The 25,402-nt window shown below is 38.6% G+C and overlaps 5 protein-coding genes and 1 pseudogene across 6 annotated transcripts; 3 read left to right on the top strand and 3 right to left on the bottom strand.

The window, feature by feature from the left end:
- Positions 1 to 1,821: 1,821 nt before the first annotated feature.
- LOC103950158 (serine/threonine-protein kinase tricornered) lies at positions 1,822 to 6,679 on the bottom strand. The gene is made up of 12 exons (XM_009361320.3): positions 6,173 to 6,679; positions 5,585 to 5,759; positions 5,259 to 5,342; positions 4,702 to 4,943; positions 4,197 to 4,428; positions 3,838 to 4,002; positions 3,621 to 3,752; positions 3,240 to 3,353; positions 2,963 to 3,010; positions 2,638 to 2,716; positions 2,471 to 2,527; positions 1,822 to 2,269 (listed from the first exon to the last, which is right to left on the bottom strand). Exons 1-12 carry the CDS (start codon positions 6,361 to 6,363, stop codon positions 2,211 to 2,213), a joined length of 1,578 nt encoding a protein of 525 aa, XP_009359595.2. The 5' UTR covers positions 6,364 to 6,679; the 3' UTR covers positions 1,822 to 2,210.
- Positions 6,680 to 7,397: 718 nt separating this feature from the next.
- LOC103955080 (probable E3 ubiquitin-protein ligase ARI11) lies at positions 7,398 to 7,934 on the top strand. Its single transcript, XM_009366955.2, has one exon. The coding sequence runs from the start codon at positions 7,398 to 7,400 to the stop codon at positions 7,932 to 7,934; it is 537 nt and encodes a 178-aa protein (XP_009365230.1).
- A 183-nt stretch (positions 7,935 to 8,117) lies between these two features.
- On the bottom strand, positions 8,118 to 11,500 carry LOC103955089 (glutamate receptor 2.9-like). Of its 2 annotated transcripts, none has more exons than XM_048580900.1 (5): positions 11,005 to 11,500; positions 9,636 to 10,927; positions 9,236 to 9,539; positions 8,746 to 9,143; positions 8,118 to 8,573 (listed from the first exon to the last, which is right to left on the bottom strand). In XM_048580900.1, the coding sequence occupies exons 1-5, from the start codon at positions 11,264 to 11,266 to the stop codon at positions 8,247 to 8,249; spliced, it is 2,583 nt and encodes an 860-aa protein (XP_048436857.1). In that variant the 5' UTR covers positions 11,267 to 11,500; the 3' UTR covers positions 8,118 to 8,246. The 2 variants fall into 2 exon arrangements, with proteins under 2 accessions (XP_048436857.1, XP_048436860.1); XM_048580903.1 differs by having other exon boundaries at positions 9,236 to 9,470.
- Positions 11,501 to 12,626: 1,126 nt separating this feature from the next.
- LOC125475723 lies at positions 12,627 to 15,527 on the bottom strand (annotated as a pseudogene).
- Positions 15,528 to 16,676: 1,149 nt separating this feature from the next.
- On the top strand, positions 16,677 to 18,729 carry LOC103950173 (protein DCL, chloroplastic). The gene is given in 3 exon segments (XM_009361340.3): positions 16,677 to 16,933; positions 16,936 to 17,297; positions 18,294 to 18,729. Coding segments are annotated over 3 exon segments (642 nt in total). The 5' UTR covers positions 16,677 to 16,830; the 3' UTR covers positions 18,471 to 18,729.
- A 2,621-nt stretch (positions 18,730 to 21,350) lies between these two features.
- On the top strand, positions 21,351 to 23,500 carry LOC103950181 (UPF0481 protein At3g47200). The gene is made up of 2 exons (XM_009361349.2): positions 21,351 to 21,508; positions 21,885 to 23,500. The coding sequence occupies exon 2, from the start codon at positions 22,122 to 22,124 to the stop codon at positions 23,283 to 23,285; it is 1,164 nt and encodes a 387-aa protein (XP_009359624.2). The 5' UTR covers positions 21,351 to 21,508; positions 21,885 to 22,121; the 3' UTR covers positions 23,286 to 23,500.
- Positions 23,501 to 25,402: the final 1,902 nt, after the last annotated feature.

The following is a 25,402-nucleotide window of genomic DNA, read 5'->3' as shown; positions in this document are numbered from 1 at the left end:
AGATTTTATTTCAATTATAATTTGATTGTATTATTTATTACAATTTAAAATATGAGTTCAAAATAGACAAAAATAAAAAGTGTAGATCCGGGATCAGAAAATATCTGTGAGTAGGGCCCCAAAAATGAGGTGGTAATCTGGCTCATTGAAAATTCCAAGGGTATAATTGGGCAAGTCAGAATCGGATCACTTGGATGAGGTCCATTGAATATAGCTCTTTCTAGTACTAACTCGATGAGAATTCATGCATTGCATCATTACAACTAAAAGCAACTTCATCTCATCAACAGGAAAATAGGTAGTTGTAAAACCGGAGAGGGCTTTTTAGTTAAAATAATTTTGAGAGGGCTTTTTAGTTAAAATAATTTTTAAAATTTGTATAACACATTATTTTGATATTTGAGATTTAAAATCAATAAAAATGATATTGTCCACCATCAATCATTTTGGTTATTTTGTGCAAAATTATATTAAATAAAGATCAAAATGACAAATATACCATCAACTTAATAAACAATGCGTTGACAAAAATTAAGGGTATTTTGGTTATTCTATTCTTATTTAATGAATTTTTTTTTCAAGGAATGACCAAAATGATTGATGATGGACAAGCTCATGAACCAATTATATTGATTTTAAATATCGTGGATCAAAGTGAAGAGTTATGCAAATCTTATTGACCATTTTGACTAAAAAGCCATTCAGAGATCAAATCTATGCATGCATTTTGCGTGTGGCTTATTTGTGACATTGATTATTAATTGATATGTGTTAAGTTTATAATAATAAAAGTAAGGAGAGCTAAGTTTATAACCCGTGTTAATCAATGATAGAGACAACAGAGAAGCAACATACACAAATTGAGTGTAGAAAATTTGAACTCATCACTTCAATATTTTTTTTTACAAAGGATAAGGTAATTATACTAAATTCATCTAATCTATAGGAGGAGATTCAAACTTGAATGCAAATAGTGTAGCACACTGCAATAGTCAACTTGGTTAAGCTCAAATCTACAAGATCATTTGTATTGGTTGAGAAAGCTAGCCACATTACCCTTGCACGCATTTCTTTTATTTTTTTCTCGTTATTTCACATAATACAATGTAACTTTAAAATCAGAACCATCTATCTTTTTAAACGTCTTTATAAAAATTGATCATATCTTGTAAAATATCTTTATAAAAATGGATTTATCAAAAATCATGTAATCATCCAATTGTTCTTAACCACATAAAGTTATAAACATTGTTTTGGCTAAATATTATGTTACCACATAGTTAATTAAATGAGTAGATAACATTGATAATTGCAAGCCAACAGAAATGCATTCATCAAAGTTTGGCGGTGCCACTTGTCACAAAAATAATGAGTGCACAAATGGATAAGTGATTTTCTTTGCTAGAACAAATGGACAAGTGAAGCCCCCCAAAATGAACGAGGATCCTCTCTGAATCCTTAAATTATGTCTGTTCATTGTACATTGTATGATCAGTTTTCGTTAAGTACTATTTATATTTAATTTTAAATAATTTCTGACTACATGATGTATGATGAACAAACATGATTTGAAGATCTCGGAGATCCTCACAAAGAGAATCTGGAGAGGATCCTCGTTACCCCAAAATAAGTTCATTTTTTGTCCTTATCCAGTTTGTCAACAACAAATGGAGGTGTAACGTGAGCGAGGCCAATTGATCAGAACAATGTGCCCTGCCCACCTTACATTCTAAGTTCAAATCATCCTCCCCTCAGTTAGAACAATCGCACCGGTCAAAATAATGTGTCGTTGGTGTCAAATTCAATTTGACACAGCATCCATACAACTTGTTAATGTGATACAAATTTCAAACATGTATCCATTCTGATAGACAAAACTGAATTAACCTGTTAATGTACAACGAAAGTCTGTACCAAAGGGGGATCTCTCTATATGTTAAAACAACAAATCTCCCAAAAATAGGGGGAGCGGGGATAAATGTTTAGCTTAAGAATGATGGATTTTACAATAGTTATACATCAAAGGCGTATTTGGGGTGGTGTCATAAGAGAAATAGCACCCAAGATCATATCAACTTTGAGCTGACCTTTTTATTCATGTCTTCGTGTAATAAGCACGTGTTGCCGAATCTAATCTTGAATAGTAACGACGTCTTCCGTTGCAGATCACGTGCATGAAGAAAATAAGAATACGCGGTGCAGTACAAAATTTAGATTTCCTGCTTCGGATCACCCTCCGGTATCACAGTGTCTTGCAGGTCAATTCTACCTGCAATTGCAGGAAGCAGAAAGAGTAAGGTAAAATTTAGCCAGTTGTTGTGTTCCAGAAACTAAAAAAATTATAATTATCGGATGCCGGAGTCTTGAATTATTGGATAACAGATGAAACTGCCGATACATAATGATGCTATAACTCTATACCTATACACTGAGAGTTGAGATAAAAGATGTAACTGCAAGAAAACCGTACCTAACAAGGAAATCAGAGAAGGGGACTTTGAAGATCCATTTGATCTCATATCTGTACCTACAATGTATGGCCCAAGTATAAGGCTAGGCATAAATTTTGAAAGAGGCACAAAGAATAATGCGACATCTCCATGAAATATGATTCATTTTCTCATGTCAGAAGCAGACCTGAACTTTCAAGCGATTTAAGGACATCGGATTTCTTAAAGGTGTATCCAATGAAATTGGTATCTTTTGATGTTAACATCTGCAATGCCAAACAAGCTAAATCAGGTAAGGCTTCATACTGATACAGCAATGATTAGCATAGAGAACTAAAACAATTCTCTCTCATAAAATGCTTTGTAGCGTGCTGGCAGGGGTAACGGGGGACGCTATTGGACATGTGAAGAAAATGCTTTACTTAAAGGGAAAACAAAATTGAAAGAGCATAACAGAGATTTCAGCATCTTGGTCCCAAAACGAGAATATGAATAGGGAATATGAAGTTTACCTTCCGCCAAGGTCCCACTGTTGGCATTGTAGATGGCGGTCCCTCTACCTATAATGGAGCAAAAAAGAGGGAAGGAAGTTAACAACAATATTTGGTTTTGATTCAACAAAAATATGCTTAAAGACATGGACCCAAAAGATAGTGCCAGGCCTCTTAAGGAAGTACAAATGTGCAAAGAATATCAGGCATATCTATATCTTCATCGGTTCATCTTAAAAAAAGTTCAAATTTTGCCCCACTAAAGGATAAGATTCCAAATCAATATCAGTGAACTCACTTCAGGAAACTTCTCGAAATTCTGAGTGTCCAAGTCTCCGATGACTCTGGGTTTATATGCAGCTTCGCCTTCATACAGCCTGTCCCACTGAGTAGATCTGAACCATGGATGGGCCTGAGAAACATTAGCTTTATAAGTGAACAAATATCAAACAAGAATACATTACAACATTAACATTCATGAGTAAAATAATTTAAGAACAATCCATTGCATTTGTTTACTTATGTATAGTACCATAACTATTTCAGCACACCCCACCATGTGATTACTTTCAGGTTTAATTTCTACATTATAGCAGCTATTTCAAAAACAGTAGTTCCTTGAAATTTCATGTGATACTCATACAGAACATCATTAGTTCTTTGAAACCTGGTAACTTACCTTAATTTCTTCTGCTCCATGAGTCCCAAGCCTTGACTCAACATCACATAACAAGTGACAGATCAGATCCTTTGCTTCTTCCGAGATTTTGGGTTCGTCAGGGAATTTCAGGTATGTCCTCCAATTGATTATCTACAGAAAACAGTAATGTTGTCTAACTCTGCTGCAATTATAAAGGATTGTTTCAAATATCTAAGAAATACAATCACGATATTACCTTGCGGCATGTGATCCTTGGGTCATCAGAGTAGAAGGGAGGATAGCCTACAAGCATCTCATACATAATTGCCCCTAGGGACCACCAATCACACTCTATTCCATATCCTTTCTTGAGCAACACCTCAGGTGCCATATAGTCAAGAGTTCCAACGGTTGAATAAGCCTAAACAAGATGGATGTTTTTAGTAACTCAGAACAATTACAATTAGTCACTCAATAACTACGAGGTGAAGAAGTTACAAATTTCAAATAATCTGCATAAAAAAGTGCATCACTGCTTGATATGTCAGCATACTTAATTCAATATTTTGGATGAGTATTTCAAGAAGAATTGAAAAGAAAATCGGATTAAATTACCAAGGCACGGCGATTTCGTTTCCATTGTTGCAACTGTTCTTTTGGCATCAACCAAGGAACCTTATCACAACCAGACTGTCCTTCAGTTTCAGATATGGATTCCTGGGAGGTCAAATCATCATTTTCCAGCAACAATGTCGAATACTTGTCATCCAGAGGTTTACACAAGCCAAAATCTGAAAGCTTCAAATGGCCATTTTTATCCAGTATCAGGTTATCTGGTTTTATGTCCCTATATGAAGAACAAGGTCACGTAGATGTAAGTTTAACTGTTTTTACTCCGAAACAAGTACTTTTTCAAATAACATGGAGTTTCGTGTGTTTTTATGTGTTCCCTTTGTGTCTGTGTACGTTAACGGTAAGAACCTGCTAGAGAACCCAAATGTGTCCACATTCAAATCACCTTTATATTGAACTAAAATACTATCGAACCAAAAACCAAGTGGAAAGGAGAAAAAACTTGTTGCTATTGACTAAAATTTGAAACGGTACACAACTGTCACACCTATGAATGTAGTTGTGTTGATGGATTGAGTGAATAGCCAGAATACTCTCTGCCATGTAGAAACGAGCAACATCTTCAGAAAGAGTATCTTCTCTCATCAGTAATGTCATAATATCACCACCAGGTAAGTACTCCATGATAAGGTACAAGAAATCAGAATCTTGAAACGAATAATGAAGTTTTACAATGCACCGACTATCAACCTCTGCAAGCAAGTTCCTCTCAGAACGCACATGCTCAACCTAAAATGCAAAAAGACAATATATCATGACGCACAATGATATGGTAATATTGTATCAAAAGACAATATATCATGACGGACAATGATATGGTAATATCATACAATATCAAGACAAGTATCATGTTAGCGTAACATGATTGTATTAAAATAAATATAGATCAATTCTTAGGGTACTCAGTTTTCTAATTAGAACCAATACTTTATAGAACTGCTTCGTATACAAGGAGCTAATGGGTACAGCAGCAAAGATAGTCTTCTCCTATTCCGCAAGGAATAAGATTTTAGAGATACAGTTCTTAAAATTTTAAACAGTCACCTGTCCGCGACTAAGCATCTCTGATTTCTTCAGTTTCTTCATGGCATAAATCTCTCCTGTACCTTTAGCACGACATAACCTTACCTGCAATTATTAAACACAAAAGAATGGTACCATATTTTAACGACAGGCAGTATATTTCATTCTATATAGGTAGGTCAAAACATATAAGTAACCAATAATTTTTTCTTCAGCATATAACCATAATTATCAAAGCTATGTAAGTACCCATAAAGCTTATACAAGAGCTATTTGAACTGGAGAGATTCTCCTTTGCCAATAAGGGAAAACCGAAGTAGTTCTGTGAAATATGATAATTCACATACCTCACCAAATGCACCTTTGCCAATCACAGTTAATTGCTCAAAATCATCAATGCCAATTTTACGTCTTTGCATCCTCATATATTCTGTTTCTCGGCGTTCCAAATTCCGCATCATCTCCTCTTGTTCCTCACTCGGTATCTGATCTTCTTGTACTTTCCTTTGAAGCGCTCGACGTCTATAACAAAAAAATTGTCTAATCTCAGTAACAACACATTTCAATTCCTTCATGTTCAGCACTTACTCAAACCGATCCATAAATGCGAACAACAAGTAAACTAAAGTTCACAGCTAAATCGAGTAATCGTATCAGAATTAGTTCTTCCAGTTTCTCGAGTTTTCGAAAATGCCAAACAGAAAACATAAATAGCAAAAGAAAAACTGAAACTATCATTAATATGGAAAAGATTGATTGAAACAAAAGGGAAAAATTAAGCATTTCAAAATCGAGCTTAAACACACAAATGCAGTATTAGCAGAACTGTGTGCACGAAAATCAAAGACGAAGTTCGAGATTTCTAATTGGAATCACAATCAATACAAATTTTGAAACTTTTGACGAATTAAAAACTAAAAAAATGCGCAAAGTACCTCTCTTTGCGATCCTGCAGACCTTGAAGGTAGTTCTTGTAGTGATTCTCAATGAACTGCTTTGCCGCCACAGCCTTCTGCCTCGTGACCGGCGACGAAACCGACACGTCGGGACCCGACTCGAAGCCGCCGACCCGATCCGGCTTCAAGTTAAGAGCACCGAGCCTCATCGTCCCATCGCCGCCGTCCATCTCCACCGACGAACCCGATCAAAACGGTTCAAAAGCTCAACATTTCAGCGGCGGAGAAGAGAAGCTTCCGGTGGCAGGAATTCGAGGAGAGATCTAGCGCACCGAGTGCTTGCGAAAATGACAGAGTAAGAGTTCAGAAGGGACACTAGGGAGTCTGCACTGGCATATGCGTGAGACGGTGAGAGTACAAAATTTATAAATAATATTCACTATTTATATATGCTTGGCTGGATAAATTAATTAATTACTTAATAAGTAATCTGGTTTTGTTTTATTTCGATGGATTTAATAGGGAATGGAGTGCAATCGACTCCACCGTCTTCCTCGCATGACCTGGAACCTTAAAGGCAGGATTTTTTTATTTTATTTTATTAAATTTCGTTTCTGACTTTTTAGAGAGAGAAAAAGAGGAGAGAGAGAGGGTAAAAGGCCAGTGTACAGACGACTGGGTGTGTCGGCGGAGATCTGTACGTTGACAAGCAAAGGCTGAATCTGAAAATAGCTGGACTGTACTGGTTTTGATCGGGTTTTGGGCTGGACTTGGAGAGGAAAACCATTTTGTACTTGGAATGATGTGACGGTGGTGGGCCAATTATGTAAAAATGACTTGCTTGGCACGGGTACAGAATTTTCATACTCGCTTTGCATTAGTAATACAACGAAGAGTTTTTTTGCATATGAGGTTGTATTGCTAGCACATGATGCTACGGTGAACAGTGAACTTGTATTTTGTAAGAAGTTCTCTAATTACACACAACCATATATTTTCTTTATAATTAATGACAAAACAATCCAAGACAATGCTATAAAAACGATTCAAATCTACTATGAAAGAAAGCTAAACGCAAAGACACATACTTATTAATTGGTCAACAAACTTCACCTACATTTGCACACTATTGTACGTTAAAATTAACTAAAATTTGAGTAGCATAACATGACAAGTGCATAATTAACTTGTTGATCAAAGTGTTGGTTCGTTCACTTGCGAAATTTGCTTCGAAACATATGGTGCTGGTGGTGAAGATCATAGAATGAGCTCCGGTTTCTGTGGCCATTTTTTTTGTAGAGCATGTTGGGCAGCTTATGTAAGCGAATCGATTGGCAAAGATGGTGTTGGATGTTTGTCTCTAAAATGTCCTCATCTGCGCTGTGGCGCTGCTGTTGGCGAAGATTTGGTCCTCTCTGTGTTGGCAACCAAAGGCAATGGTGATGCCGATAAGGCTAAGTATTCGCGGTACCTTCTGAGGTCTTATGTGGAAGATAGTAACGGGAAGAGAAAGTGGTGCCCTGCTCCCGGTTGCAACTGTGCTGTAGACTTTATTGGTGGCTACGGAACTTGTGATGTTTCATGCCTCTGCTCTTACAGATTTTGTTCAAATTATAACGAGGAAGGTCTGAGTCCCGTGAACTGCGATATTGTGGCAAAGTGGATGATGTTGAAGAACAAAGATGAGTTGGAAAATATAGAATGCATTGATAATATAGATTGGATTACTGAAAACACACAGCCGCGTCCAAAGTGCGAGCGAAATATCAAAAAAGACCGAGGATGTAACCAAGTTTCGTGAGCATGCTTTTGGGAGGAGGCTGGCAGACCTCAAAATTCAAGTGGCTGGATTCATTAAGATCGCCCGGTGCTCTTATTTAGCAGCTAGCAGTTACAGGATTTACAAACAATCCTGCCTGAAATAAACTGAAACCAAACAACGGAACTGACTTTGGCCGGATATGAAAATCATTGAAGGGAAGAATGCGGAAACATGTAAATTCACATTCGCCGGCAACAAGTCGTGTGCCACTGACTGAGCTTACAATTTTGTTTAATCAGCTAAAGTAAGGTACGTGTTTCTGGAGCAATGATGCTTAGAATTCCGGTAGCTCTAGGCTAAGTGTCTCCACATTTTTGTGTCGGTTAACATTGCTCGTAGTCGCGTGTAGCTCAAGTCCTGCAGATGCTTACGCACTATACGTGCAACTATAACCAAATATGCCAACGAACAGGCAAGACCAGAAATTTGAAATAGGCCAGAGAAAGGACCAGGACCTATTCCTACTGGACCACCATTCAAGTTGTTTGAAGAAGTACAGTTAGGAGATGACAGCCCGGCCAGCATTTGCTTTTCCAATTTTTCGATTTGTCCATTCTCAGTTGCCTCTAGCATTGCCTCCGAGATGTCAATAGCCAGAGGAGAACCCTTTGGAAAAACCTGCGGCAGACAACGAGAAAAAAATGACTTACTCAGTTACCTCTAGCATTACTATCCCTTCAAAAGGATTTTATGTGCACAGCATGATCCGTAAATATGGTACATGTAAGCTATGCAGAAACAAATTAAACACGACTATACAATGTTTAAAGAAGGGAGGGGAGAAACACACAAATCCAAAACCGCTAGGCTTGTAAACAGGCCCTGTTGTCATGTAGCCCTTGCAGTATTTTGCGAGGAAGACTTTAGCATGAGGCACAACAAAGAAAGCCGCTGCAATATCTTGCTTCTCAAAGGCATTTGGGTAGTCACCTATGGAGGTAATACTTTTGATGTTTTCGGGTCTAAAATCTAAAACATCGGTCAAATATCTAACAATAAAAGAGTTGCCATTACAACCAACGGTTGCATTCATTTTATGAAGTGTGCCAAGATCAAGCATGGACGGGTGGACTTGAGAGAGAGTCATCATGGAGGTGAGGCTTGCAGTGAAAGTGGCCGTTACAGCAAGAATCACAACTAACCATGGAGCCAGAACCAACCGAGCCCAATTGTTATGAACTTGTTCTCCTGCATATATACGAAAGCATGTTAGGCTGTACGAAATGGAGGGACTCCGACAAAGCAGTATGAACGTTTTCGTTTTTTACGAGAGTACTTACTGTGTGCAAAGAAGAGGACGGTGACAGAGAACCAAAGCATTGCCCCAATTCCCTTTATTTCAGGGTTGTCTCCATGTTCATTTTCAATTAACCAGACAACGAAACATACAGAAAGGTGTGTAACAAACAACATGAACCACATTTCTGTGGTGAAGGCACGCATGAACATCCATTTTTCCTTCAGCTTATCTGGCTTCACTGGAACAACCATCTCAAGCCCCGAGCTTATGTATGGCTGTGTGAATTCAACATAATGATACCGATCAGATATGACTTCGAAATCACCAACAGCTGCATCAAAGCTCTGCTTTAAATAGATTAAAATGGTCATCAGTGTCTATAGAAGAGAGCCCTAGGAAAACAGCGTTAACATGAAAAACCAGAAGAAAAGAATCTCTACCTTATTGTAGACCAGTTTCACCATTTCATCATACGAGCCATTGAAGGGAACTAGCTCGTAAGGCAACTGATAAGGAAGATATTCGACAGCTGCTTTAAACACATCGATTGAAAATCCCGAGATGCGTGTTTCATTCGTGCCAGGATCATGTCTTACGTCCACAAACTGCTTGAATGCACCCCTTGCAGGAACCCCTATCTTTAAGGGTCGATCCACATTGACCGGAGTCCACCAATTTGGGGTTGTTTGTAATCCACCAGGCCAATAGGTTGAACCCAAAACTTCAGAAAAACCATTATCCATCCCCTTTTCCATCAAGCTCTTTGAGAAACCGTATCTTGGCGACCAGAATGCCATCTCTCTGTAGCTTCTCCCAACCACATTAATGATTTGAAACGTTGGTGGTTGTGATAGCATACCGTTCTTGAATTCTAGCATGCCACTAAGACCTAGGGAAGCAGTAGACAAAATTTTTTGAGACAATTCTTCTGAGGTAGCATTTCCATGTTGCAATATTGTCACTGCTCGAGTAATGGCCCCAATTGCATCATAAGCTCGGAGAGCGAAGATACTAGGACTAGAAGTTTCTTCTTCGTCAGGGTACTGTAGTCCGTATATCCTGCGAAATCTGGTTTTGAACTGTCTGAATGACGCGGTTGTTTCGAAAAAATTGGTTTTAATACCAATAATACCTTGCATATTATACTTGACAGAAATGTTAACAGAATCAAGAAGGCTTGCAATCTCATCTGTGACAATCCACGCATAGCCCTTGTCCATCATGCCCATCTGCTTCACTTTTTCGAAGAAAAAGACAGCTGACTGCAAAGAGAATTGCATGACTATGAAGACCCTATTGTTCTTGCTTCTCAACTTCTTTAGCTCTTCTTCAACGAAGGCATCCGAGTTAGAGAGAGAAGACAAGGATGGGAAATCTCGGTGGTGTTCAATCTCTGAGTTGACCGAGCTAAGTGAATGAGAGAGGAGAGCTATTATCCCTGAAGTGGAAGAAAATTCATTGTTGCGCTCGTAAACTGCAGTCACCTTTCGCCATTGGAAATGACCAACTAAGGCTGCAACGCATTGCATGTGAAAGACGATATCGTTAGCTATTTGGATGAAGATTGGCCTTTGAGGTGACGCTGATCGCGGCATCGTTGCAGTGGAAGTAAGGGATATGATGGGAACAATACTCTCGGTGATATTATCAATCTCAGAGATAAGAGCTGCTTCCTGCACGGTCAGTCCTCCGACAACGGCCACAACCTGTTTGCTGCTGAGGAGATTTATTGCTGCAAAACAAAAACAAACCGCTGATATCGGCATTCAAATATAAGGTTACAAATTGGTACTGCGAATATAAATTTACCTGCAGCTGTTGCTCGAGCTGAGTTCCCTTGAGAATCTTTCAGGTGCAAATCCACTTTAGCGCAGGTTGACTCAAAAAGATCTTGGACAGCCATTTCCATGGAGATTTTTTGTTCTTTACCCACGCGAGAGCTGAGATCGATGACACAACCGATTCTTGCAGTTATCTGTTGAGTTAGTTGACATTTTTCCTCTCTTCCATTAGCCTTGGCTGAACTCACAAACAATAGCAATACCAGAAAGAAGGAAAGACCACGAAGCATTCTTGCTTTTCGTTGTTAGTCCTTCCGAAATATACAGAATTCATGGTATTTAGAGCTTGATGACTTGACTTTAGGCACAGGGGGAATCATGAAAAATTCAAAGTTGGGGGTTTTCTGAAATTTATATTTTATCGTGTTTGTTTTACATAACATTTCAACGACGATTTTCTCTTAACTTGTTTTTCTGGTTTTCTGGGTGCAATATTTTGTGAAAGTCAACACTCAACAGATCAATAGGACTAATAAGCCTCCCCAAGCCTAAAGTCATAGCAAGATACAAAGAATATTACTGGAGAAATGAGAATAACATGTATTATACAATGCAAAGAATTCCCCACTTGTTTCAAGTCCTCAACTAAAAAAGTACACCTTAGGTCTTGGATTTTGTGAGAATGTGAAGACAAAGTCTCACGTCACTGGGAGACCAAACCATAAAAGGGCTTATAAGCAGTTGGGCTACTCCTTATACTGCCAATTGGTTTTATGGTGTAACCTCAAATTTCTATAGACTTTGACCCGATTGAAGCTTTGATCCTTGAACTAAAAATCCGTGAGAATAACACTATGTTTGGATGAAGCAATTTAAGATTACTAAGGAATTTTAAAATGACGGAAATTGAAATGACGAGATTTTATTTTCTAGAATTTGTGAATTTTCTAGAATTGAATACGGAATTTGTTATTTTTAAACTCTAAGTCAGAGAAATTGGGAATTGACACCTATTTACATGGAATTTAAACTTGGAAATTCGAGGTCTCAAATCCCAAGTTTTTTTCCATACGGAAATTTTAAATTTCTATGCTTATGAATCCAAATAAGGGAATTGGTGCATGTCAATTTATAAATTATGATTTTTATCTAAATTCCAAGTTTATTTTCCTCATCCAAACATAGTGTAAGTGTCTTAACTACCTACATTTACATCACACGAATTGCATTTGACTCAGAAGAATATATGTAGATTCTCGGAAACAGATTTGAAGATAAACTTGATGTCGTATATTATAGCGACATGATGAATTGTTAAATGGGAGAGGAAATATTAATTCTTAGGTAAAAATCGGTGTGATATCGAAGTCAAATAAATTGTATCATCTCAGAATGCCATGGCAGCTTCCTGCATAATGTTAATGTCTCACAAATATATATATATATATATATATATATATATATTCGCGTGTATGTCTATATGCAGATTCTGAGAAATTCATACCACCAAGGTCTATGCTCAAAATAAATTGACAACTTACCAGGGAAAAGTTATTAAAATTTAACTTAATTTAGCTATGGTGCTAGAGCTTATAAGTTGTTGAAAAGGTTGTGTGTAGTTAAAGTAAATGCATTTCATGTTTTTGCCACTCAAAATTTTGTATGCAAAATAAATTGACTACACGATGTTTAAGGAAGGGAGGGGAGAAGGAAACACAGAAATCCAAAACCGCTAAGCTTGTAAACACGTCCGGTTTTTGTGTAGCCCGTGCAGTATTTTGCGAGGAAGACTTTAGCATGAGGCACGACAAAGAAAGCTGCTGCAATATCTTGCTTCTCAAAGGCATTTGGGTAGTCATCTATGGAGGCAATCCCTTTGATGTTTTCGGATCTAAAATCTAAAACATTGGTCAAATATCTAACAATAAAAGAGTTGCCATTACAACCAACGGTTGCATTCATTTTTTGAAGAGTTTCAATATCAAGCACAGATGGTTGGACTTGAGAGAGAGTCATCATGGAGGTGAGGCTTGCAGTGAAAGTGGCCGTTACAACTAGAATCACAACTAACCATGGAGCCAGAACCAACCCAGCCCAATTGTTACGAACTCGCTTTCCTGTATATATATTAAAAATTGTTAGGCTGTACACGATCGAGGGACTGCGACAAGCAGTATGACTGTTTTCGTTTTCTATGACAGTACTTACTGTGTGCAAAGAAGAGGACGGTGACAGAGAACCAAAGCATTGCCCCAGTGCCCTTTAATTTGGGGTTGTCTCCATTATTTTCAATTTACCAGACGGTCAAACATACAGAAAGGTGTGTAACAAACAGTAGGAACCACATTTCTTTGGTGAAGGCATGCATGAACATCCATTTTTCCTTGAGCTTATCTGGCTTCACGGTAACAACCATCTCAAGCCCCGAGCTTATGTATGGCTCTGTGAATTCTACATAATGATACCGATCAGATATGACTTTGAAATCACCCACAGCTGCATCAAAGCTCTGCTTTAGATAGATTAAAATGGTCATCAGTGTCCATAGAACAGAGCCCTACGAAAACAGTGTTAATACGAGAAACCAGAAGAAAGAGATTCTCTACCTTTTTTTACACCAGTATCACCATTTCATCCTACAAGCCATTGAAGGGAACGAACACATAAGGCAACTGATAAGGAAGATGTTGGACAGCTGCTTTAATCACATCGATTGAAAATCCTGAGATGCGTGTCTCATTCTTGTCAGGGTAATATCTTACGTTCACAAACTGCTTGAATGCACCCCTGGCAGGAACCCCTATTTTTAAGGGCCGAACCACATTAACCGGAGCACAGCATTTTGGGGTTGTTTGTAAGCCACCAGGCCAATAGATTGGCCCCAAAACTTCAGAAAAACCAGTATCCATCCCCTTTTCCATCAAGTTCTTTGAGAAACCGTATCTTGGCGACCAGAATGCCACCTCTCTGTAGTTTTTTCCAGCCACGTTAATGATTTTAAATGTCAGTGGTTGTGATAGCATACCATTCTTGAATTCTAGCATGCCACTGAGACCTTGTGAAGCAGTAGACAAAATATTTTGAGACAATTCTTTTGAGGTAGCATTTCCCTCTTGCAATATTGTCACTGGTCGAGTAATGGCCGCAACTGCATCATAAGCTCGGAGAGCAAAGATACTAGGACTAGATGTTTCTTCTTCGTCAGGGTACTGTAGTCCGTATATCCTGCGAAATCTGGTTTTGAATTGTCTGAATGACTCGGTTGTTTCGACAAAATTGGTTTTAACACCAATAACACCTTGCATATTATACTTGACAGAAGTGTTAACAGAATCGAGAAGGCTTGCAATCCCATCTGTGACAATCCACGCCTAGCCTTTGTCCATCATGCCCATCTGCTTCACTTTTTCGAAGAAAACAACTGCTGACTCCTAAGAGAATTTCATGACTATGAAGACCTTATTTCTCTTGCGTCTCAACTTCTTTAGCTCTTGGCATCCGGGTTAGAGAGTGAAGACAAGGATGGGAAGTCTCGGTGGTGTTTAATCGTTGAGTTGACCAATCTAAGTGAATCAGAGAGGAGAGTTTTGATCCCTGAAGTGGAGAAAAATGCATTGTTGTTCTCGTAAACTGCAGTCACCTTTCGCCATTGGAAATGACCAACTAAGGCTGCAACACATTGGATGTGGAAGACGATATTGTTAGCTATTTGGACAAAAATTGGTCTTTGAAGTGACGCTGATCGTGAGCTCGTTGCACTGGAAGTAAGGGATATGATGGGAAAAATATTCTCGGTGGTATTATCAATCTCAGACATAAGAGCTGCTTCCTGCATGGTCAGTCTTCCGACAATGGCCACAACTTCTTTGCTGATGAGGAGATTGATCGCTGCAAAACAAAAACGAATGCTGATATTGTGATGCAAATATAAGGTTGCAAAATTAGTACTGCAAACGTAAATTTACCTGCAGCTGTTGCTCGAGCTGAGTTCCCTTGAGAATCTTTCAGGTGCAAGTCCACTTTAGCACAAGTCGACTTAAAAAGATGACGGACAGCCATTTCCATGGCTATTTTTTGTTCTTTACCCACGCGAGAGCTGAGATCGATGACACAACCGATTCTTGCAGTTATCTGTTGAGTTACTTAATTGACATTTTTCCTCTCTTCCACTAGCCTTGACTGAATTCACCAACAATAGCAGTACCAGAAAGAAGGAAAGACCACGCAACATTCTTGCTTTTCGTTGTTAGTCCTCCGAGAATATACAGAATCATGGATTTTATTGAGAGCTTGATGAACTGACTTTAGGCACTGCGTGGAATCAGGAAAAATTCAAATTTGGAATTTTTCTGAAATTTATATTTGATCGTATTTGTTTACATAACATCTTGTTTTTCTGGTTTTCTGGGTGTAGTATTTTATGGAAGTCAACACTCCGCAAGTAGGAGACACATACCCTAAAGTCATAGCAAGAAACAAAGAATAATACTGGAGAACTGGGAATAATATGTATTATACAAAGGAAAACTAATGAAAAAGACTTGAAAATTTTGAGTTTTAACGAAAATAACAAAATAAAGGGCAAAATGAATAGTACTAGGATTGACTTTTTATTATAAAAATGTAATTTTTCGTTAAAATAAACAATAACGAAAGCTTTTCGTTAAAATTCTCATTATACAATGCAAAGAATTCCGCACTTGTTTCAAGTTCCCAACTAAGAAACTACAGCGTGGGTCCTTGGACTTTGTCCCGATTAACGCTTTGGTCCGTGAACTAAAAATCTGTGATTTTAAGTGCCTTAACTACCCAATTCTGGCTGCGTTTGTACCGGACTGCTACTTGCTAACCTCTCAGAATAATATATACATATATATATATATATATATATATACTGTATATGTAATTATGTATATGTATATATGCAGATTCTGAGAAATTCATACCACCAAGGTCCATGCTACAAAGGAAATTGACAACTGACCACGCAAAAGTCTTTAAAATTTAAATTAATCTAGTTATGGTGCTAGAGCTGAGAAGTTAAAAATCACACTTTAATTACAGCGGCAGCTTAGTAGCCACGGCAGTGCAAGGGCCTCTCTCCTCCCTCGCTCTCCTTCCTTGTACTACGAACCGTGCTCGTCTTTTTGGGTTGAAGACTGGGCTGGACGGTGGCAGCAGAATCGAAAGCCGGTGGTATTGGACAGCTGAAATTGTTGCTTTGCATAGACTGATAGATAATGCCAAATATGCTACTTATATATAATGCAAAGAGCTCCACACATGTTTGAGGTCTCCAAATTTCAACTCTAGGCCTTCCTACGTTACTTTTTAATCTCGATACGAGTAATATCTTTAATCTAAACCAATCTAGATTGAGCATAGGTTAATTTGAACTCGTATAGAAAAAGCACATTCGTTTTAGTCAATGCGATTACCTTAAGAGAAATAGAAATATAAGATAAGTAGATAGATATATGCGTGGTAACATATTTCCAAGAGAATTGTTATGGCTAGGTGACTATGACCGTCAATTTGTGGGAGCGCACAATACATCAACGGTTAGAACTCAACAGGCGCCAACACATGCACCTTGACCGAAGCAAAATCCAAGCTCAAATAGTGTTTTTATATTGGGCTTGGGCTCTTGGCCCAAAACCAGAAGCGAGGTGGAGAGTGGAGAACCTCGCAAGCATTTCCTTGTTTATCTGCTAAAGCTCTACAGAGGCTGACTGTAACTGATGATGGGTCTGCAAGCCTTCAACTTTGAAGAAGAACTATGAGAAAAAGTGATTACCAAAAAAGCGCCTTTTAGTCACAGCAACTAGCAACTAGTACCTCAGGGCGCGCAGTCATGGCATCTCTCTCCAGATCACCGCCGCTCCTCCACCACCACATAAACTCCCTCACCCTCCAGCTCTGCCCCCTAACTCTATCCTTCCCTTTCCTCAAGCGAAGTCGCCCCACCCCCGCCTCTGCTCCCTGAAGACGGGAGCCGACGGGGGAAGCAGAATTGGGAGGCCCGAGACGCCGGGGCCCGACCCGGAACTGCTCCGGAAGCCGGTGGTGTCGTCTGGAAAGGACATGGATGGGAATTCGGAGGAAGATGAGGGAGAAGACGGGAAGTGGGTCGATTGGGAGGATAAGATTTTGGAGGAGACGGTTCCGCTGGTAGGGTTTGTGAGGATGATTCTTCATTCGGGGAAGTATGAGAGTGGAGATAGATTGAGTCCTGAGCATCAGAAGACTGTTCTCCAAAGGCTGCTTCCGTTTCATCCTGAAGCTAAGAAGAAGATCGGTTCTGGGATCGATTATATCACGGTAAATTCTGTTTCTTTGTTCAATTGTCGCAGATTAAGCTGCTTTTGGATTAAGCTGGTTTTCAATTCTGGGGTTTAGTGTTTTGGTGCCAATTTTGGTTATTGGATGTTGGTCTTGAATCTTGATTGCCCATTTTAGTGTTTTAGTGTTTAGTGTTGGTGCTTTTGAATTAAGCTGCTTTACAGTTCTGTGGATCGATTACCCGATTGCCCATTTTTTGTATGATCTCTATGACTTTTGTTTACTATAGAAGTGCTTTTGAGTGAGAGGATTTTGGCAACTGAGCATCTAGAGAAACATGAATAGTATCTGTTTGGATATGCCTGTTGCTGGATAGCTTCTGCTAGCTGATTGTCATTTCTGTTTTGGCATTGATCAGACTTGATTGCTTTCGGGTTTTGACTACTTTTTAAATTTAATTTTGATTCAAGTCTGACTCGTAAAGCATCATCCATCTTTTATCCTCCAAACTGAGCTACGAGAACTTGGGAATGGCGGCCATGAGTGTGATCTTCTTCCTTCGTCATATTTTAGTATCGCTTCCCCTCCAAACACCCGCACTCCAATGTGGGAGTGTTTTACACTCCACTTCATTGTGGAAGGGGGTTGGAGCTCAATCTCTCTAGTTCCCCTTAGATATCTAGTTATCTGTATTGTTTCTGATATGGCTTTTACCTGTGAACGATAAGTAACAATTCTTACGTGTTGTTATATGGTGTTTAGAAGGAATATAATGAACTGACCAAAGAAATGCTAATCGACCCCTAGTATCCCGAAAGGATCGCAGTGCATGTAGAAGCATACATGCATCCAAAATGATGGAACTTGGCTTCAGATAGTCGTTTTTGAAATTTAAAACCAAATACGAAAAACTTTTTCTGCATCGAACACTTTATCAAAGATGAGTGATTTGGGGTTTTTCTCAAGCATGCTATATTTGTATTAAAAGTAAATCTGCTTCTTAAGTGATGCGTTTTTCTCGTTTTGGGTTGACAGGTTGGTTATCACCCGGATTTTGAAAGCTCAAGATGCTTGTTCATTGTTCAAAAGGACGGAACACTAGTCGACTTTTCTTATTGGAAATGCATAAAGGGGCTGATAAGGAAGAATTATCCTTTATACGCAGACAGCTTCATTCTCAGACATTTCCGAAAGCGCAGACGCGGTTTATGAAGCTAGATTTGTCGAATCGTCCGACTTTGTAGAACTGTTTGTGAAGGAAAAGTTTTTGTTCGTTCCATATTGCTTGTTATATGTCAATTTTAAATTGTTGAAGAGTAAGATGTTGGAAAGCAGTAGTGAATAGAATTGTATGGGCTTGCTATTATTCTCTCGGCATTTTAGCCAAAAATGGTCCTTAATATTAGCATAACTTCTCACTATAGTCTCTGAGATTTGAAATTAATAAAAATGATCTCTGAATTTGTCTACAGTCAATTGTTTTGATCCTTCCGGGAATCTCTATTAAATAAGGACCAAAATAACTAAAATATCCTCAATTCGATAAATAATGGGTTAACATGATTTGACAAATTATGAGGGCATTTTGTCATTTTGTTCTTATTTAACGGAGATTTTTCACAGAAGTAACAAAATAATTGATGGTGAACAAACTCAAAGACCAGTTATGTTGATTTTAACCAAAATGAGAAGTTATATCAATCTAAGGAAACATGAATCCTTCAAGAACAATACATTCTCAGGCCTGCGGGCGAACCATTGATGCTTGATGCAGAGGGGCCAACACTTGCACCAATGGATGGGAGTCAAGTCACGCCAAATACAATATTAGTTCCATCCATTGATGCAGTGGTTTTTGCAAGAATCACGTTGCCCGTTTACTTGGTTACTTCCAAGTCAAGAATCACGTGCCCCTTGACTTGCCTAATTCCAAGTCTTTTTATATACTAAACATATGAAAATCTCATTTTGCCCATTGACTTGCCTAATTTCAAGTCTTTTTATATTTCGAGTCTTTTTATATACTAAACATATTCCAAGACTTTTTATATACTAAACATATGAAAAATCTCATTTTGCCCATTGGCTTGCCTAATTTCAAGTCTTTCTATATTCCAAACATATGAAAAATTTCATTTTGCCCCTCGACTTGCCTAATTCCAAGTCTTTTTATATTCCGAGTCTTTTTATATAGGCTAAATCGCCAAAATGGTCCTTGAGATCTGCATAACACATCACTTTTGGTCCCTGAGATTTCAAATCAATAGAAGTGGTCCTTGAGACTGTCCACCATCCATCATTTTGATCATTCCGTAAAAAACTCTGTTAATGTCCCGGAGCTCTTAGCCGGAAGTTTGGGCAATTTTCAAAGCTTCGTAACTCAATCGTTTCTTAATTAAATTCAACCCATAATATATCAAAATGAAGAATAATATTATACCTATTTGGAAGCCCAATGGTTGCCGGAGATGGCTGGAAAATAGCCTTAAAGTTGACTGGTCCGAGAGAAAACTGGAAACTTGTCGGAAACTAAGTAAACTTTAAACATTCATAACTTCGTCAACACTCAACGAAATCAAGTGATTCAAAAACAAAAATCATACTTCTAGACGAGACAAAGAGAATGGTACCTTTTTGATGGCTAACTCGCCCTTTTTTTGGCTGGAAAACGGCTCGAAAGTGTCTAACTCGAGACCAAGATAGTTACTTTCAAGCTGTTTTCCAGCCAAATCATGGCGATTTAGCCATTGAAAAGGTACCATTCTCTTCTTCTCGTCGATAAGTATGATTTTTGTTTTTAAATCACTTGATTTCGTTGAGTATTAAAGAAGTTATGAATGTTTAAAGTTTACCTAGTTTCCGGCGAGTTTTCCAGTTTTTCCTCAGATCAATCAACTTTGAGGCTATTTTCCGGCTATATCTAGCAACCATTGGGCTTCCAAATAGGTATAATCTTATTCTACACTTTCCTATCTTCATTTTGATATATTATGGGTCGACTTTGGTTAAGAAATGATTGAGTTATGAAGTTTTGAAAATTGCCCAAACTTCCAGCCTAGAGCTCCGGGACACTTAATGTCACATCTCGGCCCGGGGCGGATCACTTCCCCGGCCCGCTCCACCACCGTAGCACGATATTGTCCGCTTTAGGCTTACCATTCCCTCACGATTTTATTTTTGGGAACTCACGAGCAACTTCCCGATGGGTCACCCATCCTGGGAGTGCTCTAGCCCTCTTCTTGCTTAACTTCGGAGTTCCTACGAAACCCGAAGCCAGTGAGCTCCCAAAAGGCCTCGTGCTAGGTAGGGATGGGAATATACATTTAAGGATCACTCCCCTGGGCGATGTGGGATGTTACAATCCACCCCCCTTAGGGGCCCGACGTCCTCGTCGGCACACACGCGGCCAGGGTTAGGCTCTGATACCAAATTGTCACATCTCGGCCCGGGGCGGATCACTTCCCCGGCCCGCTCCACCACCGTAGCACGATATTGTCCGCTTTGGGCTTACCATTCCCTCACGGTTTTGTTTTTGGGAACTCACGAGCAACTTCCCGATGGGTCACCCATCCTGGAAGTGCTCTAGCCCTCTTCTCGCTTAACTTCGGAGTTCCTACGAAATCCGAAGCCAGTGAGCTCCCAAAAGGCCTCGTGCTAGGTAGGGATGAGAATATACATTTAAGGATCACTCCCCTGGGCGATGTGGGATGTTACACTTAACGGAGTTTTTAACGAAATGACCAAAATGATGGATGGTGGACAATCTCAGGGACCACTTCTATTGATTTGAAATCTCAGGAACCAAAGTGATGTGTTATGCAAATCTCAGAGACCATTTTGGCGATTTTGCCTTTTATATATTAAACATATTCCAAGTCTTTTTATATACTAAACATGTGAAAAATCTAATTTTGGCCCTTGACTTGCCTAATTCCAAGTCTTTTTATATACTAAACATATGAAAAATCTCATTTTGCCCATTGACTTGCCTAATTCCAAGTCTTTTATATTCCGAGTCTTCTTATATACTTACCATACTCCAAGTCTTTTTATATACTAAACATATAAAAAATCTCATTTTGCCCCTTGACTTGCCTAATTCCAAGTTTTTTTTATATTCCAAGTCATTTATATACTAAACTTTACAAAAATCTCATTTTGTATAAAATACTCAGATATTTTCAGAACATACATCCGAGCAAGAACCTGCAGGCCGAGGAGAATTAATTACATCAAAACCGATCATCTTTGTAAGTTTCTTCTACAAAAACTTATATAATTATGTCTCAAACATGTTCTTATCTCTTACTCTGTCAATTACCTGTTAAAGAGTAGTTATATAATGTAAATACAGGGAACTGTTATTAGCACTCCAAAAATCTCATTCTCACTTCTAATAAGTGTATTTTTCTTTCTAATTATAGAAAGTTTGGAGTAGTAAAATGATATTTTTGGAGTGCCAATAACAATTTCGTATATATATTGGTGAATCAGATATGAGTTAGCTATAGCTACTCAACAACTTGAAAATTCACTGTAAATTTGAGGAAAAAGTCTTACATAAAGCATATTAGAGTTGCAGGGAGTAGTAGGAGTTATATTCTATTTTCCCCCTGTTTAAAGCAGATTTTCAATTAATCGACACGGAGTTAGAACGCGCATGAAATGGAAGCAAGTAATGTGAGAAATGAAAATGAAGAGTTAGCATTCTCGATTCAAGGAAAACTTAAGCCGCAGTCGCCGTTACGCAGTCATCATTCCATATTTAGAGTCCCTAATGTGCTGCGTAATGATTACTGAAAGAGCTTTTGTCCACGTTTGATCTCAATTGGACCATTGCACCGTGGATCGAATTGGCAAACCATGGAAGGAATTAAATTGTGGTATTTGCATGGCCTGCTTCAGCGAGATCAGACTCGAACAACTGGTTTAAAGCACTTTGTCGAAGCTATTAGAGATATAGAAGAAGATTGTCGGAAAAGCTATGAAGAAAAAGTTGATATGAGCAGTGATGATTTTGTGGAAATGCTGGTGGTTGATGGATGCTTCATTATCGAACTCTTCAGGAAGTCTTCAGGAGAGGTGCAAACTGAGGACGAAGATCCTGTGTTCCACAAGTCATGGATGCGCACGGCGCTTATAAATGACTTGCTTCTTCTTGAAAACCAGCTTCCTTGGAGAGTTCTTGACCGTTTATTTGATCTCACGCGGGAAACCAGTGCAGGTAACGATAACCATACTCGTTCTCGTTCACTTCCTGAGATTACTCTACAATATTTTCAGGAGTATAGCTTGGGGATGCATCTGTTAGACCAAGACAAACTTATCAAGCATCCACCTCAAGTTCAAACTCTTCAGTTGGATATACAGCATCCACGGGCCAATGGACCATCGGGAAGCAAACATTTACTCGACTTCATAAGAAACTCTTTGATCGGATCGTATGGATCAGATGACGCACATGAGCCCTTACGGTGGTCCCCGATTCCCTCTGTGACAGAGCTTGCAGGATCAGGAGTCATGCTTGCTAGGGGTCGAAAAAATGATGACATGCTCAACATAACCTTCGAAGATGGAGTGTTGCGAATTCCACCAATAAGGGTTTATAAGAACGGAGAATCGCTGTTTAGAAATCTCGTCGCTTATGAACAGTGTGAAACAACAACCGGTGTGAGTAAATATGCCTCTTATGCTGTGTTGTTGGATCACCTTATTAAGTCCAAGGAAGATGTAGAGCTTCTTATCAAGAGAGGAGTTATAGAAAATTTTGTGGGCGATGACATGGCCTGGCTCTTGAATAATCTTTCCAATGGTATCATCGTTTACAATTTTTCTTACGCAAGACTCTACAAGGATCTGAATAAATTTTGTGGGACACCCTGGAACAAGTGGCGTGCTCAGTTAGAAGTTTATTTCAGAAATCCCCTGGAATTGATTAATCTTTACATTACTGTCGGGGTTGTTACAGTTTTGACATTGATACAAACAGTTTATTCCATTCTGTCATACAACAAGCAGCAGCAGTAGACCGGCTTCCAGTTCGCAATGTTGCTTTTTCCGAGTTAATGTCATGCTCGTGCAGTGTTGATGAGAAATCTCTGTTTGTATTTGTTTCAATGTTATCTCCTGTTAAGTTCGCTTGGTTTGTATTTGTTTTCATGTATTCCAATCAAATGAGGATTCACACTGAAGACGCACTCCCATTCAGCTATGAAATAATTCGAAATTATCTTTCTTAAGCATATGTTAGATTCGTTCTCAGACATTTCCGAAAGCTCGGACGCAGTTTATGAAGCTAGATTTGTCGAATCATCCGACTTTGTATAACTTGTACGTCAAGGAAATATTGCTTGTTATATGTCAATTTTAAATTATTAAGAGCAAGATGTTGGAAAGTATAAGTAGATGTGGTAAATTCTTGCTATTATTCACTCCAATAATTTGAATTTACAAAATTATTCATAAAATCATCCAGTCCCAACTCACTTTCTAATCTCTTGTTTCTGTGCGAATTCCCACGGTGTGCATAGGCTATGAAATAATCTTGGTTAAACTGGACCAAGAAATCTTAAAAAGCTTGTGGTTATGATTTTGTTCCTCTGGTTAGTAACTTAAAGAGGAGTTGCCTAGGACAGTCGTTTATGCACGTGAGTGGCTTCTAGTCACTGATGCTGTGATGCAATAGGACTAACACTTGCATCAATGATGGAGAGTCACTCACGCACATGCTGCGACTATCCTAACACATTTCGTCACTTCAAACTATGTTTCATAGTTTCCACAGTGATTTGGAGTTACAATGGGAGTGACTCACATGATGAACTAGGTTGAATCGAACTGTAAAAATGAAGTCAGTTTTGGCCCTGGTTTTGTCACACAAATCATAGTTCCGTTGCACTTAGGTCCATTTTCCCCTCTCTTCACTCTCTTCCCACTTTGCTTTCACCACTTCCTTCCCAGTTCCCACCTCTCTCTCTCCCCATTCTCTTCCCCTCCTCTCTTTTCCGAACCGAACAGAACCGATCATACCAAACTAATACCGAATTAAGTCAATTATATTATTCATTTTGGTTCTTAATTTTAAAGGTAAAGCGAACCGAATTGTGCCCACCCGTACTTTGAAATGCTGTTGCTTTTTACACAAAAGACAATAAATGGGAGGCAGTATCAAAACTAATCTTGCTCAAAATTGGAAACATTGAGATTATTATTATTATTATTTTTACAAGAAAAAGGAAAAGAAATGTGAATGAAAAGCATATATAACGGCATTTTAACGAGATTATTTAGCAGAAGAAAACAGATTGGTCGTATCGCCGTCAATAACCAACAGCTGTCCCGTATCATTATCGTTATCGACTGCTCCAAATTCAGCGACAAGGATATCAAGCATTATGCGATTAATTAGAGAGCACTCAAAAGCCATTCAATCTTTAACCTACACTTTCAGTTTCGTGTCACTGCCGGGGTGATCCCCAACTGATATCTGCCAAGTGCCAAGCAAACGAGACGTCGCGTGGACGAGTGCTATAACAACTATCACATCACCTCTCGGTTTGTTGCTAAATGTGTCAACTTCAGCTATTTCCGATTGGATTGGGTCTAACTCTCTTGTTACGACATGAGAAAATACGAAAACGATTACAAGATTGATTTTCTCGAGCAAACATGAATGTTTACAATCTACTTATTTGAACCTTCTTGTTCTATCTTCAAGGAACCGATTCATATCTTGTAATGTTGTATGATGATCACAACAATATGTTTTCTTACTCACTATGTTTAATCATCCAACAATACGTCTTTTTATTTGATAACCTTAGATAACTAAACGATAATCTAATCAGAGTCTTATGGTCTAGGCAAATTGATATCTTTGGCTCAAAATTGAATCTAGCAACGTTTTTGGTATTAATTAACGTCCAAGTTTAAGTTATTGTTGACATGTATTAAGTTGTATAAATGGCAAAATTCTAGTGGAACACCACTCAACGTCAACGGTGCTACCACACTACTGTATAATTTTTCCTCTTAACATCCATACATATTAGATATACTTAGAGGGTAAATTGGAAACCTCTTCATTGCGATCATTGATTCATTATACAACATCGTAAGATAAGCATTACATAGCATTCCCAAAT

The sequence above is a fragment of a genome, unplaced genomic scaffold, assembly GCF_019419815.1.
Source record: "Pyrus x bretschneideri cultivar Hongxiangsu unplaced genomic scaffold, Pyrus_bretschneideri_v1 Contig1, whole genome shotgun sequence".
Taxonomy (NCBI): Eukaryota; Viridiplantae; Streptophyta; class Magnoliopsida; order Rosales; family Rosaceae; genus Pyrus; species Pyrus x bretschneideri.
This window is presented reverse-complemented; position numbering and strand designations above follow the sequence as displayed.